The 19,008-nt window shown below is 31.9% G+C and overlaps 2 protein-coding genes, 1 long non-coding RNA gene and 1 pseudogene across 3 annotated transcripts; 2 read left to right on the forward strand and 2 right to left on the reverse strand.

Moving 5' to 3' along the window:
• Window positions 1-5: 5 nt before the first annotated feature.
• On the reverse strand, window positions 6-1,531 carry LOC131617719 (UPF0481 protein At3g47200-like; annotated as a pseudogene).
• A 9,448-nt stretch (window positions 1,532-10,979) lies between these two features.
• Window positions 10,980-12,997, forward strand: LOC131617720 (uncharacterized). The gene is made up of 3 exons (XR_009288662.1): window positions 10,980-11,029; window positions 11,142-11,201; window positions 12,647-12,997. It is a non-coding gene; the product is annotated as an uncharacterized LOC131617720 (long non-coding RNA).
• Window positions 12,998-13,007: 10 nt separating this feature from the next.
• LOC131619602 (uncharacterized) lies at window positions 13,008-15,333 on the forward strand. The gene is made up of 7 exons (XM_058890681.1): window positions 13,008-13,358; window positions 13,703-13,869; window positions 13,950-14,076; window positions 14,175-14,465; window positions 14,547-14,648; window positions 14,740-15,039; window positions 15,247-15,333. The coding sequence occupies exons 1-7, from the start codon at window positions 13,008-13,010 to the stop codon at window positions 15,331-15,333; spliced, it is 1,425 nt and encodes a 474-aa protein (XP_058746664.1).
• A 970-nt stretch (window positions 15,334-16,303) lies between these two features.
• Window positions 16,304-16,751, reverse strand: LOC131619603 (putative lipid-transfer protein DIR1). The gene is made up of 2 exons (XM_058890682.1): window positions 16,433-16,751; window positions 16,304-16,338 (listed from the first exon to the last, which is right to left on the reverse strand). Exons 1-2 carry the CDS (start codon window positions 16,749-16,751, stop codon window positions 16,304-16,306), a joined length of 354 nt encoding a protein of 117 aa, XP_058746665.1.
• Between the last annotated feature and the right edge of the window lie 2,257 nt (window positions 16,752-19,008).

Genomic DNA, 19,008 nt, shown 5'->3' on the forward strand with positions numbered 1-19,008 from the left:
CAATATTGAAATAAAAGCAAATTACACAAATATAAAAATCAAAGGAGAGAAAACATAGGGTGATTAATAATTATAGAAGATGACGAGGCCTTGGAGTAACTGGTAAAATAGTTGTTGAGTTACTTTGACCTGAGTTTTCATAAGATTGTTTGACGGAGTATATAGTTTGAATAGTTGTCAATACAAAAAGAAAAATGCCAGCAATAAGAGAAACAATAGCCCAAGGGTTTCTAAAATAAGTATGAATAAGATTAGCACGCCATCTATTCCATGGTTTCTTGCAAAAGCCACTCATACTCGTCCTCACCACCTCAAGTACTCCATGTCGATCCACCGCAATATCCCTCGACAACGAGTTAAACAATCTCGAAACAATTTTATCACTTCCAAGAGCATTGATAATGATCCCTTTCCGGTTAAGAATTGCAACATCCGCGGCATTGTCAACCATGGTGTCCATAAAGAATATAAACGATGTTATCTCGTTACCTGCTCCAACATGAAGACGCTCGAAGGCAATGAGATTAAGAAGCATGTATTCAGTGGTGTCATCTACAACCAAAATCGGAAGCCTAAGAACACCTCGATCGAATGATACATCTCTTAAACTTAATGTTTTGCTTTTCCTAAAGCGGATTCCTGCTTCGTGAAGCTCTACCGCTGATCGAATAATCTCTTCTCCTGCTTCCAAAGTTAACCAGTTTCTTTTTGTTTCTTTAGGCATGCGTGTTGGGTGACTTGGTCCTTGTTGAATTAGGCTTTTTCTATACACATCCAATATATGCATGCATTTTCCCAAGCTTTGAATTAAAGGTGTCCTAGGGTTTAATAATTTCACGATTTTCTCGTTTAATAACTCATGATCATATTCCTGTAATGATTCATGTTTTCGATCGAATAAAAATCAATCAAAATAAAAAACAAAACATATATACTAAAAATTGATAATTAATTACCTGTTCCGTTCTAATTTCAAGTTGAATCAATGTACGTAGAACAGTCATAGGAATTTGATTCTCAAGCATAAGCATGTCACGCTTGATATATGGCAAGATATAAAACCTCCCATGTTCACTAAAGATAGGATCATTCTCTGCATAATCATCTACAACACAATGATTATGATTAGCTCTCAAAATCTCCAAGATAAAACAACCATCAAGAATCATCATTTGAATAAACTTTGGTGTGTCCAATTACCAAATTGGATCAAGTGGCTTGTACGAGTCTCTCAACTCTTGAACCACTTGTTCCATTTCTTGGAATACCAACTCAATGGGCTTTTCACATCTCTTTAAGAAATGAACAAGTGCTCTATGCTTGTGTTCTTCCATAGCCATTAAATGTTCCTCTCCATAATGATAAGGACCAAATGAAATCGCTTGGGGTTTGTAGGCTTTTTTGTTTGGATTGGTTACTATTGAGGGAATTTTGTAAATTGAATGCTTCGTCCATTGTTCCATCCCATCATATATTGAAGGAGCAATGCACTTTATCTCGTTGTTGATTTGATTAATCCAATTCATCTCTAATTCATGTATATGGCTAGTGTTATGTAAATTAATTACTCATCATAGATATATACTAGCTAGGAGTGACTTTAGTTAATAAAATGAAAGAATAAATTGTTAATGTATACTACAATGATGTGAGAAAAAAATATATTATATATTTAGAATCTTATCTTTAGTGCATTTGAAAGCAAAAATAAAATATTCAGGTCATAAACCGTAAGAGTAGGACTATCAATGCCTAATTGGAATCTTCTTTTTACCAACATTAAAAAACTTTATGTAAAGAAATATATAGTAATCGCACATTTTACTATTTTATAATTCCTTACTTGCAAACTTGTTGCAGTACCCTGTTTGTTGTGATTTGTCTGAAGAAAAGAATATCAAAGTCTGTGGCCAGGCATTTCATTTAGTATATTATTGGACCAATCTGAAGACTGAAACAAAAAAACTTGAAATCTAAGACGATTTTAAAATGAAATTCGGAAAGCCAAAAAAAACAACTTTTCATACTAATGGATTGATGAACTCAAAATTTCTTTGATAATATGTGGACTCATGCATAATGAATTTTATTACTATTGTTGCATTATTTGTTGTCTTCGAGTTGAAATTTAACTTGTTATCAATTTAAAAAAATTTCTTTTTTATTTTGAGAAAAATGGAAACAAATTTAAAAGGAAAAATATGAGACATGTCATCCTAAAACTAAAATTATGCATGGCACCTTCCATATTTTTTTTAATCCAATTTTACTCTTGCTGAAAACGTTAAGATACAAAGAATTTCTGGAAAAAATTTCTGGTATGCATTGTCAAATTTTCGGTACATCATACTGAAAATTGTAGTTAATTTAAAATATCCGGTATACTGTAAATTTAAAATTTCTGGAGAGTACTGGAAATTTCATTATAATTAAAATTTCTGATATGTTTCAATTTTTGGTTTTTTTAACGGTTGAGATTTTGCCGACATTTTTGGAGGGTCCTGATTGCACCGGCACATTTGTGTGGTCTAGAATGCACCATCATTTGTATAAATAAGGGTGTTAGGGTTATTGGATAACATATCTCAACAAAATGCCTCTTCCTCAGTATTTGATTAAAGTGTTTGTGTATTTCAATGGCCGCAAGCCTCCTGTTGAAAGCAAGATTCCAGATGACGCCAAATCCTTTGCCACCTTGAAAGAAAAGTTGAACAATTTGCTGCCTGATTTCGATAACAGAAGGGTGATAAAGATCGAGTTTCGGGAGGACTAGATTGATACAAATGGAAGGGTGAAATACAACTTAATTGAGTTGAAGAATGATGAAGATGTGAAGGCCATGTAACTAAAGGTCTGATCGAATTAGATGTGCAAATCCAAAGATCCGTGGACAACATAAGGAAGTGTCTGATTCGCCCAGAGCCATCGTTGGTGCCTACATTTTCATGTTTTGGAGTACTGTTTATGCTTGTTGTTTGTCATCTGATGTTTGTTAACTATGTTTGTTTGTTATTGATGTTATTTTGTTTATCTACTTGAAACATGTACTAACCAAAAAGATGACGCAATAAAAAAATGTTTGTACAAAAGAAGTTCGTACAAAATATACAAATAATACAAATGATACAATTATAACGAAATAAATTTACATAGGTCCTCCACGGGTATCATCCGTCAACCTAGCTAAAATACTATGAACCTCACCATCAGGGATCACCAGACCCATGAGGCTATATAAGTGTACACTGATGAACTGCAAGCGGCTGTCCTGGTAACTTGTGGGTGGTGGAGGTGGAGGTGGTGGTGGTGGATCAGTAGCATCAAACGTCGTGTATCGCATTGTCAATGCCGCCACTCCCCGTGCCCAACATGGGGTCTCATGGTCGTTGAACAGAGAAATATAACGGACATCAATATATACTCTAGATTTTTCCGCAAAGAGAGTACATGCCACTAGATGTAGCATGTACGCCCTAGCGGCAGCCTGGTACCTCCCTGCATCGGCAAGCTGCTGATATATCTTCCTCAACCAAGACATCCTGAGGTGAAAGCCGCGAGTATCACCAAACTCAATAAGGACAACACCTTATCAATCTCAAATGCATCCATCACCATGCGCACCGCCGTCGCCTGGTCCCTATGAATATGTGTATAAAACGTACCAGCGATCGGAAGGTGAAACATGGAATCCACATCATCCAAAGTCACCGTCATCTCCCCGAATGAAAGATGGAAAGATGATGTCTCCGGGTGCCACCTCTCAACAAAAGCTGATAATAGAGGGGCGTCCATCATCGTCAGGGAGCATCCAACAAAGTCCATCAAATGGAAGTCCCGAACTATCCTCGCCACCTACTCAGGCATCAGCCTCTCAGGGAAATCTTCAACTTCGACCCGTGAGAAGCGAGCTTCAGCACTGGACGCTCCTTTAACAAAAAAAATACAATTAAAACACAGTAATATAAATTAAAATGCGTAATAGAAATTAAACACTTAAGCAATGTTACATACCTCGCCCTGCCATATCTTTTAAGCGACATGGTCAGCATATCTTGTCAAAACGGGCCTGTCAGAAAGCCCTCTTGAAAATTCTCCATCAATATGTACTGATGGCTCCGTAGATACACCGGTGGTGGTGTCAGTATCATGCACCACCCTCTCCTCAATAACCCCCTCCTTAACCACATCCACCAGCTCCCCAGCAACAGGCACCGACTTCCGAACAACAAACACCGACTCCTCAGCAACAGACACAACTGCCTCATCAACCTCATCCTGAACCACCTGCTCATCCACAGCAGTGGATGCTCTACCACCCCGGCAGCGAGGTCCGCGGAACCCCTCCTCGCCTGCTCATCCCTCCGTTTTCGATTAGAAGCAATTGGAAGAATGCGTGCAGCATGTAACACTGAGGTACCAACCTCATCAGCAGCCGCCCGAGCAAGAGCATCGGCTCTATCAATGGTCTGACCCGCAACAGTACCATCTGTGCCTCTAGTCCTCACTGAAAAAAAAATAAAAATAGCATTTTAAAAAAAATATATAATTACCGAAAATTTCAAAATTTTCGATATGGGAATTTCAAAATTTCTGGTATTTTTATAACTTTATAAGGATACCGGAAATTGTGAAATTTCCGGTACAAAATATCAAATATTTTAAAATTTCCGATAGAAAATACCGGAAATTTCACAAAATCTATCGTAAACTTACTTATTTTCGCCAAATTTCCGGTATCCACGCCAAATTTCTGATATCGCCCAAAGATTTAAAAAATCAGGTGTTTCACGTAAATTTCCTAAAATGTTATAATGAAAAATCTTGGGACATTTATGTTATTTCATACATTTTGGGGGGGGGGGGGGGTGCCAAGTATAATTTTGGGGGTGACATGTAGATTTCTCGAAAAACATCAAGAGAACTTATCTTTGTTGGGTTTAGTAAAAAATATATGTTAAAAGAAGTCTCACATTGCTTAGTTCTGTAAAGGAAGAGGGAGCCTATAGCTATATAAAGGATTAAAGTTTTTCTAAGTCCTATATTGCTTAGTTTAATGATGGGAGAGAGAATCCAATGCTATATTTATAATTCAAATTGTTCTTTATAAGATGTAGTAGTCAAAAACACTTTAAACTTGTATTTCAACTTTTTTTTCTCTTATTCTCTTGTATTAGAGTGTTATAGATGTAGTTAACTATTTGTTTTGGAGGGTGTGAGTGTACTGGAGCCTAGGGTATTTGAGAGTATATTATGTGTTGTAACAATTTTCACATAGTGTTATTCTCTAGTTGTCATTTGACAACGGTTAAGGTTTTTTCTCCGATTTTGGAGTTTCCATGTTAATCTCTTGTGTTGTTATTGTGTTCCTCTTTTTTCTCTATGTTTGTTATTTTTCCAACAACTGGTATCAAAGCTTTTGGTTCGATCCGGGGATAAGTGTTTTTAGTATGCTCTATGGTTGAAGCTTTGTCTGATCTTCCACATCAGAAAAGAATGGTTGAAGAGCTTCCCCCCAACATGGAAGTTGCACCATAAAGTTTCAACTTGATTTTTAGCGTGTGAAAATTCTTGAAGTGGTTTAATTTCAAGTGAAACATAATCTTCTTTAGGTGGAGTATGATAGTTTTTAAAACTATGATTGTCGGTGAAAACCATATGAAAATTCTTGGAGTGGTTTAGCTTCAAGTGACTATACTCTTTATAGCGGAGTATGATTGTCGGTGAAAACAATGAAAGTTAATGTATTATTTTCAATCAAGGTGGAGATTGTTGGGTTTAGTTGAAAATATATATGTTGAAGAAGTCTCACATTGCTTAGTTTTGTGAATGAAGAGGGAGTCCAAGGCTATATAAAGGATTAAAATTTTTCCAAGTCTCACATTTCTTAGTTTAGTGATGGAAGAGAGAATCCAAGGCCATATATATGATTTAAGTTTCTCTTTACAAGATGTACCAGTCAAAAGCACTTTAAGCTTGTATTTGACTTTCTTTGTTCTCTTATACTCTTATATTAGAGTATTGTGAGATGTAGTTAAATATTTGTTTTTGAGGGTGTGGGTGAACTAGGGGTCTGAGGTATTTCAGAGTCTATTATGTGTTATAACAATTTTCATATGGTGTTATTCTATGGTTGTCATTTGACAATGGTCGTAATTTTTCTCCGATTTTAGAGTTTCTACATTAATCTCCTGTGTTGTTATTTTGTTCCTCTTTTTTTTATGTTTGTTATTTTCTCAATATTAGCCAAGCAACCATCTTGTTCACTTAGAAAATGGTCCTTAACGGATTTGCAAAACCCTCTCGCAGACACCTCAACGGAGTGATAAATGGTCCTCGATATAAATTTAAGTTAGAAATGTGAAATTTTAAAACGAATGCTACTACCCTCCAGGTAATTGTATGCAACTTGACCAATACGATAATGGTAGCAAAAAGACTAATATTTCTTGGATAGTTTGTAATGACGACTTCATACAGAGTTCTGGCGGGATGGTTGTAAATAGGCAAGAACCAAATCTCTGACAAAAAGTTGCAGGTCATGATGGTGGCTATTAGCTTGTTAGACCATTCGCTATCGTGCTCCTTGCAAATATGTCTTGAAAAGGCAAATAAGCTCGTCTTGATCCACTAAAGCCTCGTCTACTCGAGAAGTGTAGATGGTCCCCAAGTTTAAAGAGGGATTAAAGGAGGCTTACACCTATACAATGACTAGAACATAATATTTCTAGTCTGCTATGGTGTATTGTAATGTAGTCAAACTACACCCACAATAAGAAACTCACCTAAGTATTCGGTTTCCATTGTATGAATGCATAGAGATATTGCTATAGAGTGCGATTAATCACCTCGAATTGTCCTTTAGTTTTTATGTTGTAGACACTATTCATTGACAATTTAGTGCCACTCATCTCAAATATGTTATGCCAAAAGGAGATGAGAAAAATAGGGTCACGATAGGAGATGATAGGACAAGAAAAACCATAATGATTGACCATAATTGAATTAAACAACTCGGCAACTCGAGACAATTTAAAGGCAATTGGGAGGGCACTAAAATGCACGGATTTTTAAAATCAATTCTTAAGAAGAGTAATAATATTATTCATAGTAAGATAAACACAGAGAAACATAAATTGAGTATAAAAAAGTCACATTCTTAGAAATGCAAAAACGATGGTTAGAGAAATCATAAAACATACAACCCTTATGAGAGTAAGTATACCTCATAAATGAATATTGAGCAAAAATATGCTCAAAGCTTATGCCTTTCATATGGAGGTAAGTAAACAAAACACACACACCCAAAAGTAAGTAAAGTAATATAATTAGGGTGAATTTTAAAAAGACAAAATAAAGGAGTATCAAATTTTGAAGGGGAGGTGAGAGAATTTAAACTTTGATATTAAAAAATTATTATAATTGTTATAATATCTTCAGTTTTATTTTAATATTTCAAAATTATTCATTTCCTTTTGTACTACTGTTTCTTTTTTGTGATTTTACATGTTACTTCCATCAATTTATTATAATTGTTCTCCGCCTTCAAATTATTATTTTTTTGTTTTTTATTATTTAATATAAATTATATATAATATTTAATAATATAAATATTTTGTTATTTAATATAAGTTGTATAAATTATATATAATATTTTTTATGTTTCTGTTATTTAATAATAAGTTATGTTATGTATTTCTTTTATTAGATGGTTCATCACGATTTAAATATTTTTATGAACATATAGTTTAATTTATGTCGGAGAATTATATTGTTAATGAAGTGTATTCAATTTTTTTAACATTATGTAATAAGTTGTAAGTTTTTTGAATATCATATAATATATATAAGATCATAAGGATAAAAATGTAATTTGATAATAAAATCTCTCCCTTCCTCTTGTAAACCAAACATATTTTTTATTAAAATCTCTCACTTCCCCTCCCCTCCCCTCCCCTCCCCTTCCCTTCCCTCCTTTAAAATCCATCTCTTCTCCTCCTTCTCATTTGAACCTAACTGACCCTAAAGAAAATACATTTTGGTGTAAGACAGGTATTAAAAATCTATTGATCATTAATGGGAAAACCTCTCAAACTGTGAGGACCGAAGTAGCCAAGTTTTATGAACTACAATAAATCTCTACAACTCTCTTTATTTAACGAGACTCCATTCATATCCCTGCTAGTGGTTATGATAAATATTTATTATTTTATCATTTGTTTGCCATCCTCCATTTTAGAAAGGTTTTCAGTCTTAATAATAAAAAATAAAAGAGGTTGATTTAGGATCCTTCCCTTCTACTACATAGTTGCGTTTTTTTTTATTTTTTATAAACAAAGAAGGTATATTAAAAAACACAAGGGGTGCTAACCCATAATTACAAAAGAGAAAGACCTCGACGATTCCCACACCAAACAAACCAACCTACCAACCAAAAACACCGACAACTTATTAGTAGCTACTATGAGCAATATGTTCCACGCATCTAACCAGCTCGCGTGATTCACCGGTTCCACCAAAAACTCTCATATGTTGAAGCAAAGCTTAATGCGCTTCAGGCGTCCAGTAAGAGAAGTATATTTCTTCTTTCATTTAGGTTTATTTATTGATCCGGAACTTAGCACTAATCTTCTTATTAATTCTTGGGGGCCAGACGTTCTTGACTGAAATCTATCTAAATTGAATTAGCTCTTCTTGGATCAGGGCTAGGCCTCTCCAACTCCGTGGGATACCAGAGCCCTAGATACGCTAACGATTAACACATAGGGGGTGTCGGGTTCCTCGACCTGGTATCTTGAACCTCCCGTTCATGATATATGCGTTCAATTGTGCCTTGGAGACACTCTCGAAGCACACCCTCCCATTGTGCTTTAAAGTTCATTTATCTATACACAAATTACATACACACTAATATTTATATGATACTATTGATTTCATTTACAGTTTATTTAAATAAAGCTTGTTTCAGTAATCAAAATAAAAAATTTAAAGGGATCAAACACTATTCAACTTCCTTCAAAGGGATCAAACACTATTCAACTTCCTTCAAGTGACATTTCTATCTATTTCCACCGACACAAACATTTGTCATTTGTTATTTAATTTACTTATTTTTTTTATATATATCGGTATCAACATGTTAGTGTACTGTGATTCTAGTGTCATCGCTTTATATTATGAAGTGTTAATATATATGAAAGAACTTTTATTAGATATTAGAATTCATTCAATTTATTTGTTTGAAATGTGCAAAGTTGTATTGAACTTTATCATATATTTTTTTAAATTTAATAAATATTTGCCTTATAAACCCAACCGAAGAATGTCCGGGTTAGTTCAGATTGCTTTATACACTCTTAAATGACTTTATTTTTTAGTGACATTGCAAATTATTCACATTTTATCTCGTAACAAAGATTAAAATTTTTTAAATAATTATTTTAATAAAATATCGTATGAATTCAGGGATTTTGTATAGGAAATGCTCCATTTAGTCCATTTAAAATTAGGAAAGGAAAATTGGATCGTGAAACGTCAGGCCGGCCCACACACCTGCCAAAAATAGTGGGTTGAATTGAGATTCTAGGTCCGTCAAAACCCACCGTCCATCATAGTCCGCCCCGTCAAAGTTCGCCGTCCGCCAAAACTCGTTCTTTTCTAGTTAATTCTAGGAATTTTAATTTTTGATGATTTTACTTTATATATTTATTTGAGAATATATGCAATAATTTTTAACTAAAATTTTTAAAAAAATTATTTTATAAAAAATTATTTTAAAAATTATGTGATAAACTTAATTAAAAAGTAAAAAAAGTCTATTTATTTATTAAAAATGAAAAATAAAAAAAAGTAGGAAAACCCATCTCCCACCACTTTAGCAAAGCGGACTAGGTTTTTTTAACTCATTTCTAATTTGGCGAACATATGGCGGGACAGACTGGCGGCTTTGCCACCCCTATTTAAAATAGAGAAATGCTAATCAGTGTCCTCAGGACAATGATTAAGCATTCCTAAATAGTAATTTTATCTCGGTAATCTACGTATTTAATGCCTTATAAATTAAAATATTAAAAAATTTATAAAATATTTTCTTTTTAAAGAATGTTTAACCATTGTCTGGTTAGCAAGACCCTTTAAAATTACCTATGTAAGATATTTTAATAAAAATTAAATATTAGTTTAATTAAAAAAACATGTCTATTATTTTTTTGTCCTCCTCTTCAATCTTCCGTCCCATCTTTCAAAAATTTTAATTTTAAAACTATTGAAAAAACATTTTATTTCAATTATCTCCCTTAACCTTCAATTTTAACATCATTAAAAAAATCTATAAATTATGTTACAAATTGAAAAATAAAATTAAAAATGGTGAGAATTTAAGAGATAAAGGAGATTGTGCTAGTGAAACACTACAAGAAAAAGTTGAATTTGTCAGGGATATTTGCCAGGGTAAAACACCTCACAAAAAACCAATGTTGCTTGGGGTGAAGCCCCTCGCAAAGCTAAATTCAGGTTAACAGAAAAAAATTAATTATAGCTTAGGGAAACCCCTCGCAAAAGAGAAAGAGGGAAATTTAAATTTTGAAAAAACCATTTTCCGAGGGGCAACCCCTGGCAAATGGGAATGGCGCTAAAAAGTCAAATCAGGCATAGCATTTTAGCAAATTTTAGCGAGGGGACACCCCTCCCAATAAACCACTAGTACATTAGCGAGGGGGTGCCCCACGCAAAATTGTACCGTTCTGCTGTTACAGACTGCGCGTGCAGTTCATGTTTCCAACGTTTCTTTTTAGCGAGGGGCTACCCCACGGAAAATTGTACCGTTTGATTAGCGAGGGGGTGCCCCTCGGAAATAATAACATCATAATTAATTCACGCAACCACCGCTTTTGTTACCGTTCCAGAGTTTTCTTTATCTCTTCTTCCTTCCCTTCCTCATTCACTTATAATTAGTTCCCCAAATTTTTTTCTTCTGCAAATATTCTTCTTCTTCTTCCCTTCATCTTCTCTTCTGCAAATATTGTTCTTCTTGGTGAGTAAACATAATTATTCTGTTATGTTATAATTTTATTTTTATAGTTAATTTGTAATCGAAATTTTAATATTATTTCTTGTTTTTCATGTATCAAATGATTTGCTTAAAGGGAGCAGAATTTTGGAACTCAAAGCATCAAGAAACACAACCATTTGTTCATCAATTCCAGGTACACATTACTAAACTTTTTATATATTTTGTATGTATTTAAAAGGTGCAGTAGATATATTTGGTGTTTATATATTTGATTTTGTGTGTTTTTTTATTTGTATAATAATAATATAAACTATTATTTTTTTAAAAAGTTAATTTCGAAATTATTATTATTTATTAGATATTTATATATTATTAACTGTATAACAATATTTGGTGTATATATTATATAAACTGTTAAATTAAAAAAATAGTATATAAATTTATTGTGTTATGTTAGAAATTTATTGTGTTAATTTTAAAGAGTGTATATTTATGTGTATTTATGTGTATTTTTGTTTTTTTAAGTAAATATAAAGATTGTATATTTATTAATTTCAAAAAATGATATTTTTTTATTTTAGAAAAAAACTGTATTTTTATATACTGTCAAAATATTTATTTATATAAAACAATTTTTTTATATTAGTTAAATCAAAACAAAAAACAGTATATAATTTATAGTTTATATAAAACAGTTTATTTAATGCTTAAAATAAATAAGAACAGTGTATAAAAATAATCTGTTTTAAAAAAGAGTATATAAAAATATCTTTTATATTTTAAATAGTTTAAAATAATATATTAAAAACAGTGTATAAAAACAAACTATGTGTTTTTAAAAATTAAAATAGAATATTTATTTTGTATAGTTTATAATATGTAATATATATATATATATATATATATATATATATATATATATATATATATATATATATATATATTAAACATTATACAAAAATAAAATTTTTAAAAAAACAATGTATAAAAAAGTAGTATAACATTTTGCAAAATATAAAAAATAATATATATGTTTTAAAAAGTATATTTTGTATATAATATAAAAAAGTACTCCACAAAAACGATATGTTTAAAAAAACAGTATATAAAAAAAATAGTATATTACAACTCCTCAAAGTTTATGTGATTTTTTGTATAAGTTTTTTTAAAAAGCATTGCAAATATATATATTCATATAATAGTTTTAAAAATAGTATGTATTTAAAAAATTAAAATTAAAATTAAAATTATATTTGGTAGTTTATAAAAAGTAGTATATAAAAATTGTATGTAATAAAAAATAGTATATAAAAATAATATATTATATTTGATAGTTAAAAAAATCAATTTTGTACTTTTAAAATTAAAATTATATTTGATAGTTTATATTATATTTAATATATATATATATATATATATATATATATATATATATATATATATATATATATATTTTTGATAGTTTATTGTATGTAATAAAAAGTAGTATATAAAAACAATATATTTATTAAAACGGTATATAAATATTTTAAAAAGCAAGTATGTATGTTTAGGATTAAAAACAAGTATATATATAGTTTATATATGTTTAGAAAAAGACAAATATTTAATATAATTAAACATGATTCACATGTGCAGTATGGAACATTACCAATTTTATCGTAGTTGGATGTACGATAGAATGTTTCCTGGACGACGTGGGCTTAAACCACTTTTTATGGAAGGAGTTGCCGCGTTTCTCTCGTTTGCGTTTGCTCAAGAATGTTGTCGCAGGGAAGGAGGGGTAAGGTGTCCGTGTTTAAAGTGTGGTTGCAGAAATATTATTAGTGACCCTAGTGAAGTGAAACGTCACTTGGAGAGAGTGGGTTTTAGGCCAAATTACTGGGTTTGGACATCTAATGGGGAAACAATGCAGGAGATGAATAGAGAGGCTTCTAGTAGTCAAACACATATAGAACTAGATATAAATAGAGCTGATCCAGGGAGTAGTTCATCACAAATGCAATGCCAGGAGCAATTTAATTTTGTCGAGGAGATGTTCACTGACGCATTAGGGGTGAATGTGGCGTATGATGAACCACAAGACATAGATGGAGAAGAGCTCCCGAATGAGAAAGCTCAAAGGTTTTATCAGTTGTTGAAAGAAATAAATATACCATTGTTTGAGGGGTCTTCTGACTCTAAGCTATCAATCTGTGTGAGACTTTTGGCTGCGAAGTCAAATTGGAATGTTCCTGATCAGTGTTTAGAATTCTTTGCGAAAATGATGTTGGACGCGACTCCTATGAAAGAAAACATGCCTATAAGTTATTATGATGCAAAGAGGGTGGTGTCGAAGTTGGGATTAGAAGTAAAAAAGATTGATTGTTGCATTAGAGGTTGCATGTTGTTTTATGACAACGAATTTGGTACAAATGATGGGGAATTGGAGGAATGTAAGTTTTGCGAGAGTCCGAGGTATTTAGTTAGCAGTAAAGGAGTTGACCAAAGACAAAATCGCATTGCAGTGAAATCTATGTTCTATCTACCAATAATACCTAGGTTGCAAAGAATGTTTGCATCAATGCACAGTGCAAGCCAAATGGCATGACACCATACAAACAGAATTAGTTCAGGCATGATGCGACATCCATCTGATGGCGAGGCATGGAAACACTTTGATAGAGTTCATCCTGAATTTGCACTTGAACCTAGGATGATACCAGTGCTCCTGGAGATACCAGTGCTCCTGGAGATACCAGCGCTCATGGAGATACTAGTGCTGAGGAGCAAACGAAGAGGAAGCGTATTTTGAAAAAAAATACGACTCAAAAAATTAAGTATCATGAGGGCAGACTAGTCATTTATCCCGATGCAGGATCGTAAGTCTTTGTGTTTTTATATTATATTTTAAATATGAGTTTTATTTAATCAATACTAACTCAAGATTTTTGTTGTTTAGAATTGTTCCCTCACATCAGGCAGTATCGATCATAACAAATATTATTAAAGAGAAGTACACACAATTCTGGCCGTCTTATGGAGCTGTACATGAAGATGATAAGGAAAAATGGTTTCAGGCATTTAAGGTATAATTTACTTATTCATTTTGACATTTCCTTTTTAATTTTTGTGATATTCATGATTCTACTTTATTTAATATTTTTAAATTCATACAACAATGTAGGAGTATTGTATTTGGGATGTTAGAGATGAGGCCGCGATTAAAGAAAACTTTCACTCAAAATGTGCTGCTCGATTTTCTGATACTATGAGGAATGTTAGACTGAAATGGGAAGCAAAAGGGACACGTCCACGTTGGATAGGAGAAGATATATTCCCAAAGCTTATTGATCATTGGAATTCTGATAAGTTTAAGGAAATATCGGAGCAGGCAAAGAAAAATAGAGCATCTGAAGTTGGTGGCTGCAACTACGCAGCAGGAAGTATTAGTGTGGCTGAAGTTGCGCGAAGAATGGTATATAAATTTATTAATTTTTTATTAAATCTATTATTTAAATGTTGCATTATGTATGATTAATTTTTTTTACTTATTTAGCGTGAAGAATTAGGCAGAACTCCACTTCTTAATGAGCTTCACATGGAGACTCATCTCAAGAGAAATGGAGAGTTTATTGACGAGCGCGCAAAAATCACACAAGTAAGTTATTTTTATATCAAAGATATTTTATTTATATCTTTTATATGTACATAGTTTATTTGAATCATGATAACATTTAATTTTTTTATAGGAGAATTTTGATAAAGAACTTGCCCTAAAGTTGTCAGAGCATCCTGAAATACCTGAACCACCACCGGGGTATCCTGTTGACCCTAGTATTGGTTTTCAAACTTGGTATAAGGTTTCAGGTGGAAAGAAGAAAAATGGGAGAGTGTATTGTGCTGGAGGGTATTCCAAAAATATCAAGCGGCGTTGTAGAGATTTCAAAATGAGATATGCTGATGGAGAAGGATCATCCACTCCACCTATATTAACCGCCGAAATGCTTGAAACTGTGAGAAACTTGGCAAATACTGAGGCAGCACAACAAGTAGCAGCAAGAAATTTGGAAATTGAAGAGATGAAGAGAAAACAATTAGAGATGCAGGAGGAAATGCAAAGAAGAGAAAGAGAATTACGGGAAGAAATGAGGAGAGAATTTCAGGAAGAATTGAGGAGGCAAGCAAAAGAGTATCAAGAAGCAATGCGAATTGCAAATGAGCGGTCACAAAGGTTTGATCAATTTTTTGCTTCACAGAATATGGGTGGTGGTGGATTTGGAGGAACTAGTGGATATGGAGGAGCTGATGAAGAAGAGGAGGAACAAGATGGGGGGAATAATTAAATTTTCATATTTATGTTTATTTTAATTTGTATGGAACAATTTGTGTTAACTATTTTAAACTTATTTTTAAATATTATTGTAATTTTGTATGGAATTTAATTTTTAATATATTTGCTTAAATATTAATTATTATATGTATTATAATAATTTTATTTTAATTTGAATTATTATATATATTTTTTAATTTAAATTATATTATAATTATATATATATTTTAATTGTTATGTACGGTTTTGAAAATTATATTTTTTTTAACATAAAACAGTTTGCGAGGGGCTTATCCCCAAGCAAAAAAAAAATATATATTACAATTTGCGAGGGGCTTAACCCCAAGCAAAATTTCTGACGCAGTATGCCCCATTGCAGACAGCTAGCTGGTGCCTATTTCTGTAGGGTGCAGTGCAGAATTTTGAATTGTCATTTAGCGAGGGGTAAAGCACCTAGCAAATTAACGAGGTGGAAAGCCCCTCGGTAATGGATTTGCGACCCCCTGTTTTGCTAGGGGAGCTGTCCCCTCGCAAATTGTGCATTTGTGAGTGGTTTTTGCCTTTAGTGAGGGGTTTAACCCCTGGCAAATTGCAGTATTTCTTGTAGTGAAATGCCTTTTACTTTTAGATTAGAACTATCATCCTTCAAATTTATTTATTTATTTTTAAAACTTAATTGTATGCGGTATAAACTGCATAAATTTTACAATGTCAATTAATTGAGGGAGTTAGATTTTAATTGAAATTTGATTTTCATTTTAAATTATTTATACTGACAGTGCATGCTAAAATAATATTTAAAAAGAAAATTAATACACGCACTAAATAAAAACTTATACCTTATTTATATTAATACCAATGAGATAATTTCATTGAACTAATGTGAATACATGTCAAAAGAAGAGAAAGCATAAATGTCCATTTTATTTCTTTCATATATAAAATATTTCAACCTAACACAATGTCACAAGTCCAAATCATGATCAAGCCTTAAATGGAGGAGGAGGAATAGTATAACCTGAAAGAATAACATTGAAAATAGAAATTAATATTAGTTTTTCATAAAATAAATAATATTTATTTAAATTGATAATAAAAAGTTATTATCTTACTTCCACATTTATCTGTAGGAATAGGTTTAACTCCACAAGTTTTTGCTACATACAAAGCTTTTTCCATGCTGATTTTATCTACAATATCAGGAGTCACAAACTTGCAGTAACATGCCACATCAACATCTTTTAATGTTGCACAACAAGCTTCTGATGGTGCAGTTTTGGGTCCATCCTTTCCGACGTACTGTTTACATTTTAGTGCAATGTCAAAAACATTGCCACCACAATTAATTGGAAGATCAACAGAAATTCCTAGTACTAAGATACTACTTAGTGTTAGTATACATGTTACAAAGCTTAAGCATCTAATTGCCATGGTGATAAAAAAAAATCTAAGTAATCTTTTCTCAAATATGATCAACAATGAAATGAAGAATTGTTAACTTGGATAACAACTGTTGATAGATAGTAGTTTATATAGAGGAATGAAGATGTGAAAAAATCATAGCTATTTATTATTTACTTAAAATGTTTTTATTAATAAAACCCGACACCTAAATTTTAAAATTAAATTTTACCACTAATAACATTTAGACGTTACCTTTTCAATATCATCACATTAAATGAATATAAAAAATTAAATTAATTTATATTTATATACATACAAATTAATTTAAATTTATAAAATATCGGTAAAAATTCAAATTTATATGTATATATATTTTCATAAATTATATATATACCGTCATTAAAATTCAGATTTGATGGAAAAGCAATCATGAGAATTAAATTTGTATTTAAAAGAATAATTCATAACTAATATATAGTCATTAACATTTATATTCATATATTAGAGAAATTAAATTATATTAATGATATGTTAAAACTATTTGATGGGAATTTAAAGCATGTCTCTTGAGATTACAAATACGTCTAATATTTATTATTATATATTACGATTACAAATAAAAAATGTAGTTTAATATTATTTTAAATATGTTCAAAGTGAAAAAAGATAGTTGTATATATGAATTTTATGTACAAAATACAAACAACAACAAGTTGGGTAAATCAGACAATACAAAGGAAATATCGGATTAGTCTCACTAATATAATAATATTTATAAACAAATTAAACAAATAAACAAAAGTTCAAGAATCTTCAAATAAGTGTAATTATTATTGACTTATAAATTAATTAAAAAATAATTCACCAAAACTTATATTATTTTGCAATTTAATTAAATATTTGCAACCATGACCAAATAAATAAATTAAATAATACACTCGTTCAAATAAACAACAATTAGCAACTTTTCATGTTGCTTTTCATCTTTGATGCAGTGAAAAATAATACTATAAAAACACCCTCTTTTTTTTCTTTCTCAAAACCATTTTAGACATGACGAGTCACCCGATTGATAACCCAAGCCTGTCACTATTTTAACTATGTTCATGTGTATGATGTGTTGTTGTAAAGATTTCGTTCATATTTCTTTTTTTTTTAATTTCTTTATAGTAAAAACACTTGAAAATTTCAAAATATTTTTTAAAGATACATCTCCGAACACATTACAAAAGAGATTATTTCGGAGATACATCTCTAAAAATATTCTTAATACAAGATAAAGATATTTCGGAAATGCATTTCCGAAACTCTTGACAGTGATATTATTTTTTTAAATCATCAAAGTTTTTATACACAGTTAGATTAAAACAATAATAAAAATGAAAACGGAAGATGATAACAAATAAAAAATGATAATAAACACAATATATTGTTCTAGAATAATAAAAAATAATACATAAATTATTCTGGAATAAAAAAAGACATAGCCTGTTGCGTATGCCTAATCGTCACCCCATGGCCCCTCCTCTGCCTCCTATATCACACCGCACCAATTGCCTCCCTAACCATCCTCTCTACGATGACCACCACCTCAGGACCGCCCCTTTCAATGATACCTAACTCCAAAGCCTTCATTCAGTCCAATCAACTGTATCCGCTGATAGACCGGTAAGAGATTAGTGACATGGTCATCATCGGCCTGTCAGCGGAGCATCCGGTGTTATGATATGGTGTGACACTGTGTAGAACCATGTCTTGTATCCCTCTACATAATGTCAACTATTGGATGTCAGCATCAACCGATACTCCTGTGGCACCATATGATACTCCCAATCCTCAAAGATGTCATCGAGATCCCGAAGGACAATGGTGTTGGTGTTGGAGAAGCCTGAAATGGAGATTTGGGTATGGTATGAACATAGCCCAATTTCCGCATGCATTGCTCCGGCAGATACCTGACCATATTGTTAGTCCCACATGCCAGCCACCCGGAGTACAATGAGATGGAGTCGAATGGGATAATCTCCATGTGATCCTTGAACGACGTCCATAGGATGTCATCATGAACAGTTTGATAAAGATAAACCCGAAACGGCAGTACAGCCTGATTCCCTCAATGGGGGAGATACATGGCAGCTCTCTGCATCTCCTACGTATAGTCAAGATCAAGATCAAAACAATGAATGCGGTGGAAATGAGAAGTGATTCATCCCTGAAAAACGAATAAGAGTCATGTAAGAAAAAATTATTAATATTTAAATAAATTTAATAGTTGCAATAAAAG

Source organism: Vicia villosa, linkage group LG7 (assembly GCF_029867415.1).
Source record: "Vicia villosa cultivar HV-30 ecotype Madison, WI linkage group LG7, Vvil1.0, whole genome shotgun sequence".
Lineage (NCBI taxonomy): Eukaryota > Viridiplantae > Streptophyta > Magnoliopsida > Fabales > Fabaceae > Vicia > Vicia villosa.